The sequence below is a fragment of the Lygodium microphyllum genome, chromosome 13 (assembly GCF_053477565.2).
Source record: "Lygodium microphyllum isolate KBCC chromosome 13, Lygodium_microphyllum_v1.1.10, whole genome shotgun sequence".
NCBI classification, from domain to species: Eukaryota; Viridiplantae; Streptophyta; class Polypodiopsida; order Schizaeales; family Lygodiaceae; genus Lygodium; species Lygodium microphyllum.
In genome coordinates this window covers 102,685,302-102,698,956 of record NC_141147.1, presented here as the reverse complement: position 1 = coordinate 102,698,956, position 13,655 = coordinate 102,685,302, and the positions used below count along the sequence as shown (strand labels likewise).

Genomic DNA, 13,655 nt, shown 5'->3' with positions numbered 1-13,655 from the left:
AGCCGGCCCCTTGACACAACATACTCAGGGACCATTGCCCACAAAAGGGAGTCGCTTTGCTGTAGCATAGGGCAAATGGCCACGGGCTTAACACCCTTGAGCCGAAATCTTCAGAATTTAACCTTGCATATCATGCCACCGACCACCAACTACATAGATCTCTTGAGAACTTTTTCCCTTTTAATATTGTCAATTCAACTTAGAGAGTACCAGCAGGTAACTTTGACACATCAACACAAACACTGCTGACGAATCTCAAGATTTCCAGTTGCAAAATTCCAGGATTAATATGATGGATTAATAAGTCAGCAACTAAGAGTAAGGGCATTGGACGTCCAAACATCAACCTTACTACATATGTTTCCGATAAGTTCACTTTTGACAGTGGTGACAAACTTACACTGACAACTACATAAGTGTGATTCATCAACACGAGCAATGGTAACAAACGCTCAGAATCTTCAGCAGCCAGAGAAATAACAACATGAACATGATGGATTTAGAATTCAGAACATTAATTTGCGCTACTTAAAGCAGACTGCATTAGTGTATGAGCGCATTTAGTTGCACTATTGCCGCTCATACTACTCCTTTGAATTTACAAAAAACTCCTTGAGATTATCGTATTTCAAGAATTCGATGAATAAGAGCACTGGAAATAATAGTTGGTCAGAGTGGGATTAACGGTTTCCAGTTCTAAATCCTTGAAACTTCTGGAAATCCTTATTAACAACACAAGGAAGAGTTAGAAAGTGAGAAGGTATACAGTTGAACAAGATGAAAAATGGCCCACTCCAATCCATTATATCACGTGCCACCAGAATGTTTTGCCAAGTTACAATAACTACAGCTCTGTGCAACAGAATTGGTGATCAAAAGTCCTCACATTTACTTGAACCATATGGACTATTTAAGAACTATTTGCTTGAAACACATTGCAGCATGCTATCTGTGGAGAGTTGGAACTTCAATTGTATAAATGCCACTTCAAAAATGTGTTTACAACGATGGCAGCCATTGGTCTATAAGAGGTGTTCATTTGGTCTCCACAAGTAATCAGATAGTTTCAGTAAAGTCTAGCCCATCTCCATGTGCTGCATTAGAAAATAAACCTCAATGTTGCTAGTACAAAAAGGAGATCTACTTATGAAGACTCAACGCCAATCAAATCTTGAGACTGCCTTGACTGTAGAGACATTCTCTTAACTTCTACAGCTAGTAATTGCTTGAAAAATTCGTAAGAAGCAAAAAAAAGTGCTCCTTGAGAAAGATAAATGAGAAGCCTTGGTATCAAACCCCTGCACATACACATCAAACTTAAGATTAGAGCTCTCTCTCTCTCTCTCTCTCTCTCTCTCTCTCTCTCTCTCTCTCTCTCTCTATATATATATATATATATATATATATATATATATATATATATATATATATATATATATATATATATATATATATATATATATATATTACACTGATAGCTGACTCTCCACACAGGCTACAAAGACACTTGGATGCATTACACTCTATGCATTGGACAGTGGGCTTTCAGTAAACCTTTGTAAAACCAAGGCTATGATGTTTAATAACACATCACAATGGTCAGGAGATCAGCACCTAGGTTTACTTATGGACAGGAGGAGATGGAGTATGTGGACTCTTATACATATCTAGGAGTTGCGTTCATAGGTCCCACTTTCTCTATGAGAGAAGCCTCATGCGCAACAAATACTAGGTTGACACGAGGATACACATCACTAGGTGGTTTGGAGAGGATGTGCTCACACATACAATTCTAGGAACCTCGCACTAATCTATGGCTATCTGATAAACTAGTCGCATCCACATTATTCTATAGAGTGCAAGTATCGGGGCCCACTCTTGATCACCGCAGCTAATGATGGATGAAGATCGATGAAAAGGTCCCTTGTATCCATGATCTCCAAGATGATCATATGTAAGGCCTCAATCCCACAATGTCATCAGAGGTGACTTAGAGGCTACATCAATTGCAGTAGAGGCTCACACCCGATCAGTCTCATTCATTCACATGTTAGGTTAGGGTTCAGCAGCACACACACCCTCACAAACACTCATAGTGAACGAATGAACAACAAGAGAGAAGAGAGTGTTGAAAGGTCACATCCACTACGTCAGAATGATATGAAAGTACATTCCCTAAGGTACTAAGTACCACACCCATTGATGGGTGTTCACATGAGGAAAAAACCATTCTCTAGTTAGAAGGTAAAAAGTGCTCGTGAATAAGGGAGCATTCACACTAGAACGTAGGAGGAACACGATAAGTGCAACAAACCCCCCTCAAATGAATGATGTGAACATATACAAGGAATAGGCAAGTCAACCCCCAAATGATATCAAGCCTAGAAACTTGCGAAAGGCTTCAAACTTCTCTAGAGAGAGCCTTCATAAACACATCTACCAAGTTGTCCTATGTAGGATCATAAACCAAGTCAATCTCCCCTACATGGAGCCTTTCCCTAGCATAACTATAGTGCACCTCGATGTGCTTAGTGCAAGCATGAAAAATTGGATTCCTCCCAACTACCATAGCACTTTGACTGTCAATATGGATAGGAGTAGGTGACTAGTGTCACACACTAAGATCAACGAAAAGGCATCTAAGCCATACACATTCCAATGTAGCTGTAAATGTTGCCCTATATTCAGCTTCACAACTAGATGTGGCCACTGTAGACTGCTTCTTGTTGAGCCAAGAAATACATATGAATCATCAAGCATGAAACAATTGCCACTAGTGGACACCCTCATGTCAAAACAACCAGCCCAATCATTGTCTATGAATGCATGCAAGCAAAGAGTAGTGCCTTTAGGATGAAAAAGGCCCAATGTCTGAGTGCAACGAAAGACGTGTTTAATTGCTTGCCAATGTGCAGTGCTAGGGCTGTGCATAAAGCATGCCAACTAAGACCCAAACTAAATATCCAGTTGTGTATTACACAAACACAATAAACAACCAACATCCTACTCATAAAGAGAAGTATCAAAGGATTCTCCTGCATCCTCAAATATAAACCTATGGCCTGTCTCGATGGGAGTAGAGATAGGCTTGCAATCTTGCATCTGAAAACGCTTAAGAAGCTGTCCAATGTATTTAAGACAATTGCAAACCCCCTCCCCCCAACTACAATAAACTGTATGCAAGATTGTAGTGCAAGTGGCCAAGATTTCTCACATCAAAAGCATGCTGCAATTCGGCTTTTAAGACTGAAATGTGTCTCATGAGGTCCAATCAACAACATCTCATCAACATAAAGAATAAGAATCAAGAGGCTATCCCCATCTTTGTGAACATAAAAGTGTGCTTTTGATGTGTGAATTACCAAAGCTAAGAGCAATCACGTATATAGGTATCTTCTCATACCATGCCATAACTGCCTGCTTTAAACCATAGAGGGCCTTATGCAAATAGCACACTTTGCTTTTTGACCCTTTTTGAACAAAACAAGAGGTCGAGTGACATAAACCTCCTCATGAAGATCACCATTCAAAAAGGTAGTCTTCATATCCAACTAATACACGTGCCAATCATAATGAGCAGTCAAAGCAATGACACTCCGAATGGTGGTCACATGTGAAGTGGGTGCAAACGTCTCATCATCGTCAATCCCATGGCGTTGGGCATACCCTTTGGCAACAAGACATGCCTTGGGTGATCAAAGCTTCTGTCAATCTGCATTTTGATTTGTAAACTTACTTTTTGCCTATAGCATGCTTGCCAATAAGCAAGTCACATAACTCCCATGTGCCATTTTTATCAATAGAGTTCATCTTTGATTGCATAACTACCATCCAATGTTCATTTTTTGGCAAGGGGATTCATTGTTAGGCCAATGTACATGGATGTTTGACTCTCCCATGGGTGGGATAGAGCTATTGGATAGATATGGGCATTATCACACTAGCTTACAATTGAGATAAGATGGTATACACATGTTTATCAATGCACAAATTTTCCAATTTGCTACCAAGAAGTGGAGTCAGAGGAGCACTATATTAATGTACTATATGTTACAAGATTAGAGGGACATTTCATTGTGCTTTTCAAGAGGGGTTTGGGCCTATCCATGGGGCAATTGAGTATGAGGATTGGAGATGCCTAGGACTATTCTTATCACAGCTCCAAACACATAAAAATAAACCTTTGAGAAGTAGGACAAAGACAGAGGCAAAGCTTGGAGTTCTTCTAGAGATTTCTTCAATACCAGCTCTAAAGCTAGCATACTAGACACTCTCACAACAACAACACCTTCACACCATCTACGAGTCAAAGGGGTCACAGCATACTAGGAAGCCACACTCCATAGAGCATGGCATCCACCACCCCATCATTGTGCTTGACATCCTTACCTTCAACAAATTTGACAGAAACTTGTTGATCAGGGTCCCCATAGGGTGATTGAGTACAAGGATTGGAGATGCCTAGGACTATTCTCATTGGAGCTCCAAACACATAAAAATTAAACCTTTGAGAAGTAGGACAAAGACAGAGGCAGAGCTTGTGAGCTAACGAGTTCTTCTAGAGATTTCCTCAATACCAACTCTAAAGCTAGCATACTAGACACTCTCACTACAGCATCACCTTCACACCATCTACAAGTCAAAGGGGTCACAACATACTAGAAAGCCACACTCCATAGAGCATGGAATCCATGCTCGACATCCTTACCTTCAACAAATTCGACAGGATCTTCTTGATCAGGGTCCCATGGATACTATACGGATTGTTGCTCAAGGAGTCTCCATATGCCCTATTGTCAAATCCCTAAGACTAAAAGCTAAAATGACCCTTGCATCAATGAGCTGTAAGTGAATGCGCTTGTCAATATAGTTGACATTGCAATTCCTGAGGTATTTGAATGGGCATCCCAATAGTATTTCCATGCCAACCTCTTCCATGTTTGAAAAACTGTAAAAGAGGATAGGAATACTTTCAGTATCCATAGTCAACATTAATTTACATTTTCCCAGCCAATGAGTAGGGCTTACCTCCATTTGGATCAAGTTTGGCATCAATTGGTTGTAGCTAAGATTGACCTGGTTCTTTCCAATAACAATGAGAAAGAGTATTTAAGTCAACATATCAATGAGCACATTAGCAGCCACAACTTTGGGCACAAACAACCGGATGCGGAGGTAAGTCTGTGGTATTATGAGATCGTCCTCAAATCCTAAGCTACTAACAGCTACTACTTGACATTAAAGCTTGTAGATGTGCAAGAGAGATTGGTTGAATGGTTGAAGGTTGGTTATGACGTTGAGCTTGTTGCTCCATTTGCTCATACCACGTTTGTTCTACCACCATGATGGATTTGACTAGAACATTGAGCTCCTTCATGGGTGTCCCATGCAAAAATGCCCTAGAGGGTAGTATCTTTTTTTGCAAATGCCATTGAATTGTTCGATATTTTGCCCATCCAAGGTTTCTAACTTCATATTACCTATCTTGTTGATTATACGAACATGCTAAGATCCAAGGCCTTGGAGTTTGAACTTCTAGTCACCTTTGTCAAAGATCATTGTTTGATGTGCTAAGATCTAAGTATGGGCAATCCAAGCTATATTATAATGGCGAAAGTGCATCCATCTGTAATCTGTGTGTCTTAAATCATGACTACATCTCTACATACCAACAATATGTCTCACCACTCTTTGCTAACAGTTTGGAAAAAGTCAATAAATACCAAATGTGGATATCTATACCTAGGGAGCTCCCATATATCCTCCATAAGCAAGCCACTACAATCGAAATAATATCTCCACAACCACAAGTGTGGCTCCAATCTTATAATCTCATGGGATACAAATGATTTGCTTCGTATCATGCGAGCAATCATCATCACTAGTGGTCTCTCAATACTCCATGTCTTGTAAATGTGACCCCTAGATATACATAGGATCTAGCATGTTACGTACTCAACCATATCCCCTCAAAGAGTAAACTAATGTCCCACTCGCATCATCCAAGCTTGTGTAGTATTGAAAACCATTACCTCCGTCTTCCAAACGTTTATTGTAAATCCTTTATTCATGCAAAATGAGTGCAATGCATCCATGCATCTCTGCAAGCCCTCATGAGTGTCTACCATCAATACCACATCATTTGTGTACAAGATCGGTATCAATATACCGACTAAGTTCCGGCCATCATGGTCTTGTGCATTCCCATGCTGCCTTTGTCACCATCCCTATAGTAAAGTATGAACTACAAAATAGGCGAGGCTCCTACCTTGTACATTATGTTCTTTGCATAGTTGTACCATGCCTTCGATGTTGTGATTGGCATACTTAGCTATCTTTCCTAAAAAATTTCCTAAACGATCCATCATATACTGCAGTTCTATATACATGAGTCATCTCTTGCAAGAACTCATATCCAAGGTATTTAGAAATTCAAGTGAAGAGTAAGCTCTTGGGGCAACTACCATCATTACAAAACTCAAATAAGTATGATCCGCTGCTTAACCAATAGGTCTAGCTAAGATGGTAAAGTCAATGATATCTAGCAACAAAGATGGTGACCCCATCAAATATTCTACTATACGCAATCCCCCGTTGGGATTCCAATATGTGAACCCTCCTGCACCTAGACATTGTGACATACCATTCAAGATGGTCAACCTATGTGCACTCCCCAATGTAATGAAATGCCTATCATACTCTAATACCTCCCTAGTGTCACACGATAACCTTTGCATATCCCCATCCTCTAGGACAACCTCATAATACATGGTGTCACGTATATCCCACATCACTTTCTAGGCAGTACCTATCCATGCTTCAAAATCTTTGACTAGCATTACATTACCCATACTAGCAAACCATAAAATATATTCATATAGTAGCATATAAGGGAACTCCTTTGCTGCATCTCTTGATGGTGCATACCTAGAACCAACTGGTAGAAAATAACAAACTGCTATGTACAATTCTCCATTTCTATAAACTTGGATCCCTAGGTATCATGCCTCAATATCTCTATGTACAACATGTACTCGATCATAGAGCTCCTCCCTAGAATACTGCTACTCCTCCAAATCGTCTCATTCCCCCCACTACGTGTGAACGATGTCAAAAAACTGATTCCCATCTATATCCTCAGACCTCTAGTAAATGCCTACCAATGCATTGGTGTGTCTCAATGTATATGGCAATATCTACATTCTTGAAATTGTCCTCAAAATAACATGCATGTGTTCAAAGAGTCCCAATACATTTCCATACAGTAAACCTCAATGTCTCATAGGCTACGCACCATTATTTGGACCAATAGTAGATGATAATCACCCATCCATCATGATACACTACAAATTTTCCCTCTTTGCGAGCTTCAAGGATCCAAGGCATGTGCTCTTTCTTGTGTGCCACTTGGGCCAGAGTGAGGTCTTCATCCAAGTATATCTTCTCCCCTTTCAAGGCTCCTTTCTTGGACAAGAAAGCCTTCTTCTTTTCCATATCCTCAAACCTAAAAATTAAGACATTATTGTATCTACATGCCATGCATCCATAATTGGCACTTCATTTGCCCCTATTTTTTCCCCAAGTGCTTTTGGATCGTCTTGAGGTGTGCCTTTCTTGGCCCACCCTACTACACGAACTCATAAAGCCTGCACACTACAATTTACCTCCTCCTCAAGAGTGGCATTCATAACCTCCACGTTATTGATAGGTAATGTTTTTTGTTTTCTAACCACATCAATCCATTGTGTGATTTCTGTCACTTGTGCTTGTGTTTGTTTTGTCACTGTAGCCCATGAGCTAATTTCTCTTTCCATGTGGAGACAAATCTCTTTTATTTCATCTTGCATCTTTGGGGTGATCTCCCCCTCCTCCCATTCATATAATTTTTTGCATTCTTGCAACCCCTTGGAGTTCCACCATAACATGATTTTCAAGAATATCTTCACTATTTCCAATTGTCTTCTACATTCTCTTAGTTCTCTTAACTTTGTGATGACCATATTTTTTCCATGCATGCCCTTTTCAACATCGGGGGACTCACTCACAAATCCCTTTTAACATTTCTTACATACAAAGAGGTATCATTTACTAGAGATATTTACATGTCGAATAGGGAAAGGGTGTGTTTTATTCATGATAAATTTATAGATAAGGGGTTTTTTAGTGAGCATCTTGAGCTTTTCAATGTCCTCTTTCCATGGCATGAATTGTGCATAAAATAGTCCCTCCATTTCTACCTTGCATTTTGATAGTATCTGTCCCGCATCAACTGCAAGGCATCGTACATGGTGCCTAGCATTTTGTCTATACATGTTTGCATTTACTTTTGAACCATTTTTAACTCTCCGTCTTGCATTTTGCAAGTCTTATGCAATACATTTATGCAACTCTACAAACTTGAGTCAATTACATGTTTGGATTGGCTCCATGCCCTCTTGTATTTTCTGTGTCTCTCTCCCCTTGTGCAAGGGCTCTCAGGAGATGACCCTGCCATTCTAACTAATAGATCATTGAATGTTGTTGCTGACATTCTAATTCAATTTGGATAATAACAAACCCATGTACTGCTGTTGTAAAACTCATGTCTTTCTCTGTGAGCTATATTGTTGCAGGGCGCACACATACATACACACAAAATATAGGATTACCTAGAGGGATGGATAAACTGGTAGGATGGTACTGGTGAAGGTGGCATGGATGCCAATAGAATGGCATCCTAGATTGTCTAACATATCTAGGTAATCATTAGTTTAATTGATTGATTGATTGATCAATTAATAAATGTGAATTGGACCACTCACTGGACATGACCAAGGGTCTGACGCAGGTCATGGAACATGGACAGGGTCATTGACTGCATGAGTCCTTCATACGCATCACGTCAAAGAGAGCCTGTAGTCTCTTGTAGGCGCATCAGTCTAGGAATCTAGAAGTTTAGGTGAAGTTTAAGTGGATGATAGTCCAGTGTAAAGACAGAGACACAATCTAGCATGGAGAGAAACACGCACAATCCAAGAGATTATGCAAGGCATTCTAATCAGGAGGTCGTACTGATTCAATTGGACCTGGAAAAGGCTTTTGATTATCTGGACTGGTCTTTCATTGCAGAACTTATGTCTGCTATGGGCTTTGGTGCTCGGATGTCCCGTCTGATTTACACCATCAGTGCTGTGGCGTCTTCGCGAGTCATGCTGAATGGAGGCGTTACCGAGCCATTTGTCCTTGCTTGCTCTGTCAGACAGGGGTGCCCTTTGAGTCCTCTCTTCTTTGCCCTTGTGACTCATCCAGTTCTTTCGATGTTATCTCATATAGCAGCTTCTACTCAGTTGGCTGGATTGTCGCTTCCTTCTGGACAGCACTTCATTAGTCAATCCTTGGCTGATGACAGCTTTATGATTCTGCGTGCGGACAAGGATAACCTTCGCAAAGCACTAGATGTTTGGGCTCTCGTTGGTCAGGCTTCCGATAATCGCATCAATACTTTGAAATCAGCCATTCTCAGCTGCACGGAGTCAGCCCTGGACTACTACTACATTGAATGCTCTTACTCAATCTATTCATTTCATGTTGTGGAAGAAGGATTTCTTGCATGCAGGCATTTCCTGGATTTCTTGGTCGCATGCGTGCACCCCCAAACGCATGGGTGGAGGGGCTATTTTAGATGCCCGAACTCATATGCTGGCGCTCCGTTGGTCTCTTTTCCGCGCCATGTGCTCGGATCATCACCCATGGGTCATTATAGCCCGTTATTTTCTTAAGAATCACTGGCTTCTGCATGGAAATACCCAAATCCGGAGTTCTTGGTGGCATGTTCTTAATGCGGATTCTCAGTTCTCCAGTCCTTCTTCATCTCTGCTTGCCCATTTGGTATGTTCTTGGAGACTGGTCCTCCGGAAGGCTCAGTGGCATCCAAGGGAGGATCACTTGGCTACTAATTCTTTTCAATTGGAATTGTTGGCAGTCTCGCGGTTACTTTCGTGGAAAAGTAAACATGAGCTTCGACCAAAATTCAACCGCATGGCACGTTTGGGCTTAACTTCAGTCGCGGGTGCCACCCTTACCAGTCGCAATGTGTTGATATCCTTTCGTACAACCAGGAGGCTTTTCGGGATCCCTCGTGGTTACACGCATTCATGGGAACAGCTTTTGATGGTGCTCCAGAGCAGACAACCCTTTCCTGCCCTTGCTTCGGATCGTCCCTGGCAGGACTGGGACTTTACAAGCAAGCTGCATTTAGAAAAGGCTTCAGCTAACTAGGTGTATCATCTTCTGATTAAAGATCATCAATGGTTGGTTACTAAAGCTAATACTCTATGGGGATTGCATAAATCCCGGTCATGGTGGAGGGCAACTGTGATGGAGGGCTGGTTGAACAAGATACCCTTCAAATATAAGGTCTTTCTTTGGAGGGTGTTGATCGGTGGTCTTCCGCTTGCTTCAGCTCTTTCCAAGCGTCGAATCTCCAACGGCAACTGTTTTTTTTGCACCACCAGTGTGGAATCTGCCCGTCACCAATTTATTTCTTACCCCATCGCTAAGAAAATCTGGTCATCCTTGTCAGCCGTTTGGCAAGCGGTGGTTGGTTTCTCGCTACGCCCGTTTGATTGGGTTTTTGTGCAGCCCAAATACCCCACACCGACACAGCCACATATGAAGATCCTGTTTCACTTTCTTCGATATTGGGGCTATTGGCATAACTGGACCATTCGGAATGCTTTTCTTTTTGATTCCGCCTATAATGTTCAACGGCATATTGCTAGACTTAAGGGTCTCTTGTATTAGCAGATGGATCTTCTCTGGCACTCTGACATGCTCTCTCGGGAGGACTTGCGTCCCTGGCATATGGCAATTTCCTCTGCGTCTTTGCCATGACTTTGTAACTTTTAGGTCGCCTGGTTATTGTAGAGAGACAGTGTGTTCTTTACACACGATGGGGTAGAGCCATCGTGTATCTTGTAATCATGTAAACTTGTACTTTTTCGTAATTAATACAATTACCTTTTACGAAAAAAAAGAGGGAGAGATTCTGTGTGTGTGTGTGTGTGTGTGTGTGTGTGTGTGTGTGTAAAAGAGAGAGAGATAATAGATTGCCTGCCAATTCATTGCAGATGGAAATTCTAGCAGTGTCTTGCCTACTTTCTTGGGAAGTCAAATCGAAGGTCTTAGTGTAGTGGCTCATACCATTCTCTTGTCTCGCGGAACACTAATGTTCTTTCCCACTATCAAACAAGTCTTTCGGGTCCCTCATGGCTACCGTGAGCTTTGGGGCAAGGTCTTTGATCTTTTGCAAGACCGGCAACCCTTTCCTCTCCTAGATTGTAATTGTCCCTAGCAAGGTTATAACCTTGCAAGGCGTTTGACCCTTCACTCTTCTATGGTTAATCAAATTTATGATCCAAGATCGCTCATGGTTGACCAGCAAAGCCAACATGCTATGGGGATTGCATAAATCTAAAGCCTGGTGGAAATTAACAGTGATGGAGGGATGGGTCAACAAGACACCATTCAAATGTAAGATATTCATTTGGAGAATGTTGGTGGGTGGTTGTCCCTTGGCATCGGCTCTTCACCGTAGGGGCATTTCCAATGGGAATTTTTCTTTTGTACCACTGCACTTGAGTCTCCCCATCACAAACTCATTTCCTGCCCTTTTGCTCGGAAGATTCGGTCCCCTCTTTCTAACATTGGCATGTTGTGGTGGGGACTAGGTTGCTTCCTTTTGATTGCCTCTTTAGTAAAGCTAAATATCATGGTCCAACACAACCTCGTATGAAGATTTTGTTTCACTTTCTCCGATTCTAGGGTTGCTAGCCTATTTGGGTCACTTGCAATGCATTCATTTTTTATGCTACTTTGGGCATCTAGTATCATGTGGTGAAGCTTAAGGGACTTCTCCAGTGGCAGCTTGATCTTATCCAGCATGCTGATAGCCTAGTCATAGACGATCTAGTTTCTTGGTATCATGCAGTTCCTCAATGACCCTGCCCTGACTTTTGTACTTTTTCTTTTGTATTGTGACATGATGTAATATGACAACTCATTATGAAAAAAAAAGATAGAGAGGGGTGTGTGTGTGTGTGTGTGTCTCTCTCTCTCAAGAGACTGACAGCTGCAGAAAATGGCAGAGAAGGCTGCACTGGGCAAAAACTCCAACAAATGGTGAAAGAAAAGGAGGGAAAAAGAGTCTTATCTGCTGCCCATTCCACACCATCGCGTTCTACAAGAGGAATGGGTTTGGAACATTCCAACTTCATACAGCTGCAGGGAACAGAGCAGGGAACATTCCACTATGTGGGAAAGTGTTTCTCGTCCCTCCATGTTAGGGAACAGTATTCCAGTGTTCCAAGCCCCCATTCCCTGCATTCCATGTGGCTATGAGCTCTCATATATATCTTGCCTATTACAATTTAAAACTAGTCCGACTAACTTCTAAACTCACTTGTCTTGCAGATTCATGCTCTAGGACCTCAGAAACATTTTCTTACAGTGAAATTTAAAAGAAGAACATCCCTTTATTCTGCTGCTCGCATGGCCACAACACATCACACTATCCTGAACAGAAAACCACAGCAACAAATATTCTACTTAAGAAGTTTGAAAGCAATGCAACCTTCCAACCAGAGAACTGGTTACTAGGAGTCAAAACATTCTCTCTCTATAAACCACTCATTTATTTATAATTGACTTTACCTATACAGTCCTCCAATACCCTCTGAAACAGCTATCTGCTTAAACACCTGTAGAACACCCTTCTCTTGCATCATGGCACCTGCTACCTGTGGAGACTTATGTGAATATTCTAATATTTGCAAAACTCCAATTCAAATCCAGAAAGCATACTTATAGTGCATATAATGATTACCTGTGTTTGCAACCGTGTCTTAATAACATCAAAGGGTGTGGTAAAAAGTGCAGCTGTAGAACCTGCCAAGCCTCCAAATGCAAGCTGCCGACAACAATGACAAGTGACCATTATTTTACAGCTTCTTTATCTCAGAACTTAAATATCAGGTGAGGACGAATTAAATTGACAACAGCGTTTTGGCTTACAACAACGAGTATTTGACGTTATGAAAGCATTAGCCAAAAAAAAAAAAAAAGCAGCAACTGTCACAAAGCAAAACCATCAAAACTCAATAAGTGTATCTTTTTGGACTGTAAAAAGCGGACACTGCATCCAACCATGTAAACAAAATTGTTAAACTATCAAAGAACTTTACTCATATAATTTTTTTTCATGAAAGGTGTGGCTAATGTTAAGATAAAAAAGGTGCATTACACATTAATCCTTGATTAGCTCATTTAAACAGCCCCAAAACTCAAACTTTAATGCTAAAAGAGCCTATGTGTCCTATAAGCCATCCCTCACACTTTGGTTGTTTCCTCATCTATAAATAGACAGTGTGCACAGTCACTTGCATCCTGTTCCATCCTACCCTATCCAGTCTACCTCTTCACATGGCTGCCAACCTCATTGTCTGCCTGCTGCCACCTTCTTTAGCTCCTGGCATGGAGATCTGCCGCTGCCAATTGCCCTTCTGGAGGCTTCTACCTGCTGCATTTTCAGCCCAACTGCTGATGTCAGCACCTTCCATTGCTCCATGACCAGTTTGGCTGCCGCATCTTAACAGTTTCCCCTGCCTGCCGGTCACTAT

At 41.3% G+C, this 13,655-nt stretch overlaps 1 protein-coding gene across 6 annotated transcripts in view; it reads right to left on the bottom strand.

The window, feature by feature from the left end:
• Positions 1 to 787: 787 nt before the first annotated feature.
• The window catches only part of LOC148026991 (Mitochondrial substrate carrier family protein), a 43,307-nt gene continuing 30,439 nt past the window's right edge, over positions 788 to 13,655 (bottom strand). For 3 of the 6 annotated variants that reach the window (XM_087691530.1, XM_087691531.1, XM_087691533.1), the window contains 3 exons: positions 12,863 to 12,946; positions 12,691 to 12,776; positions 788 to 1,298 (listed from right to left, as the gene is read on the bottom strand). In XM_087691530.1, the coding sequence (XP_087547656.1) occupies positions 1,145 to 1,298; positions 12,691 to 12,776; positions 12,863 to 12,946 (324 nt within the window). In that variant the 3' untranslated portion in view covers positions 788 to 1,144. Of the gene's footprint in view, positions 1,299 to 1,430; positions 12,553 to 12,690; positions 12,777 to 12,862; positions 12,947 to 13,655 lie in introns of those variants that run through there. The other 3 variants (XR_015692921.1, XR_015692922.1, XM_087691532.1) reach the window with 3 other exon arrangements.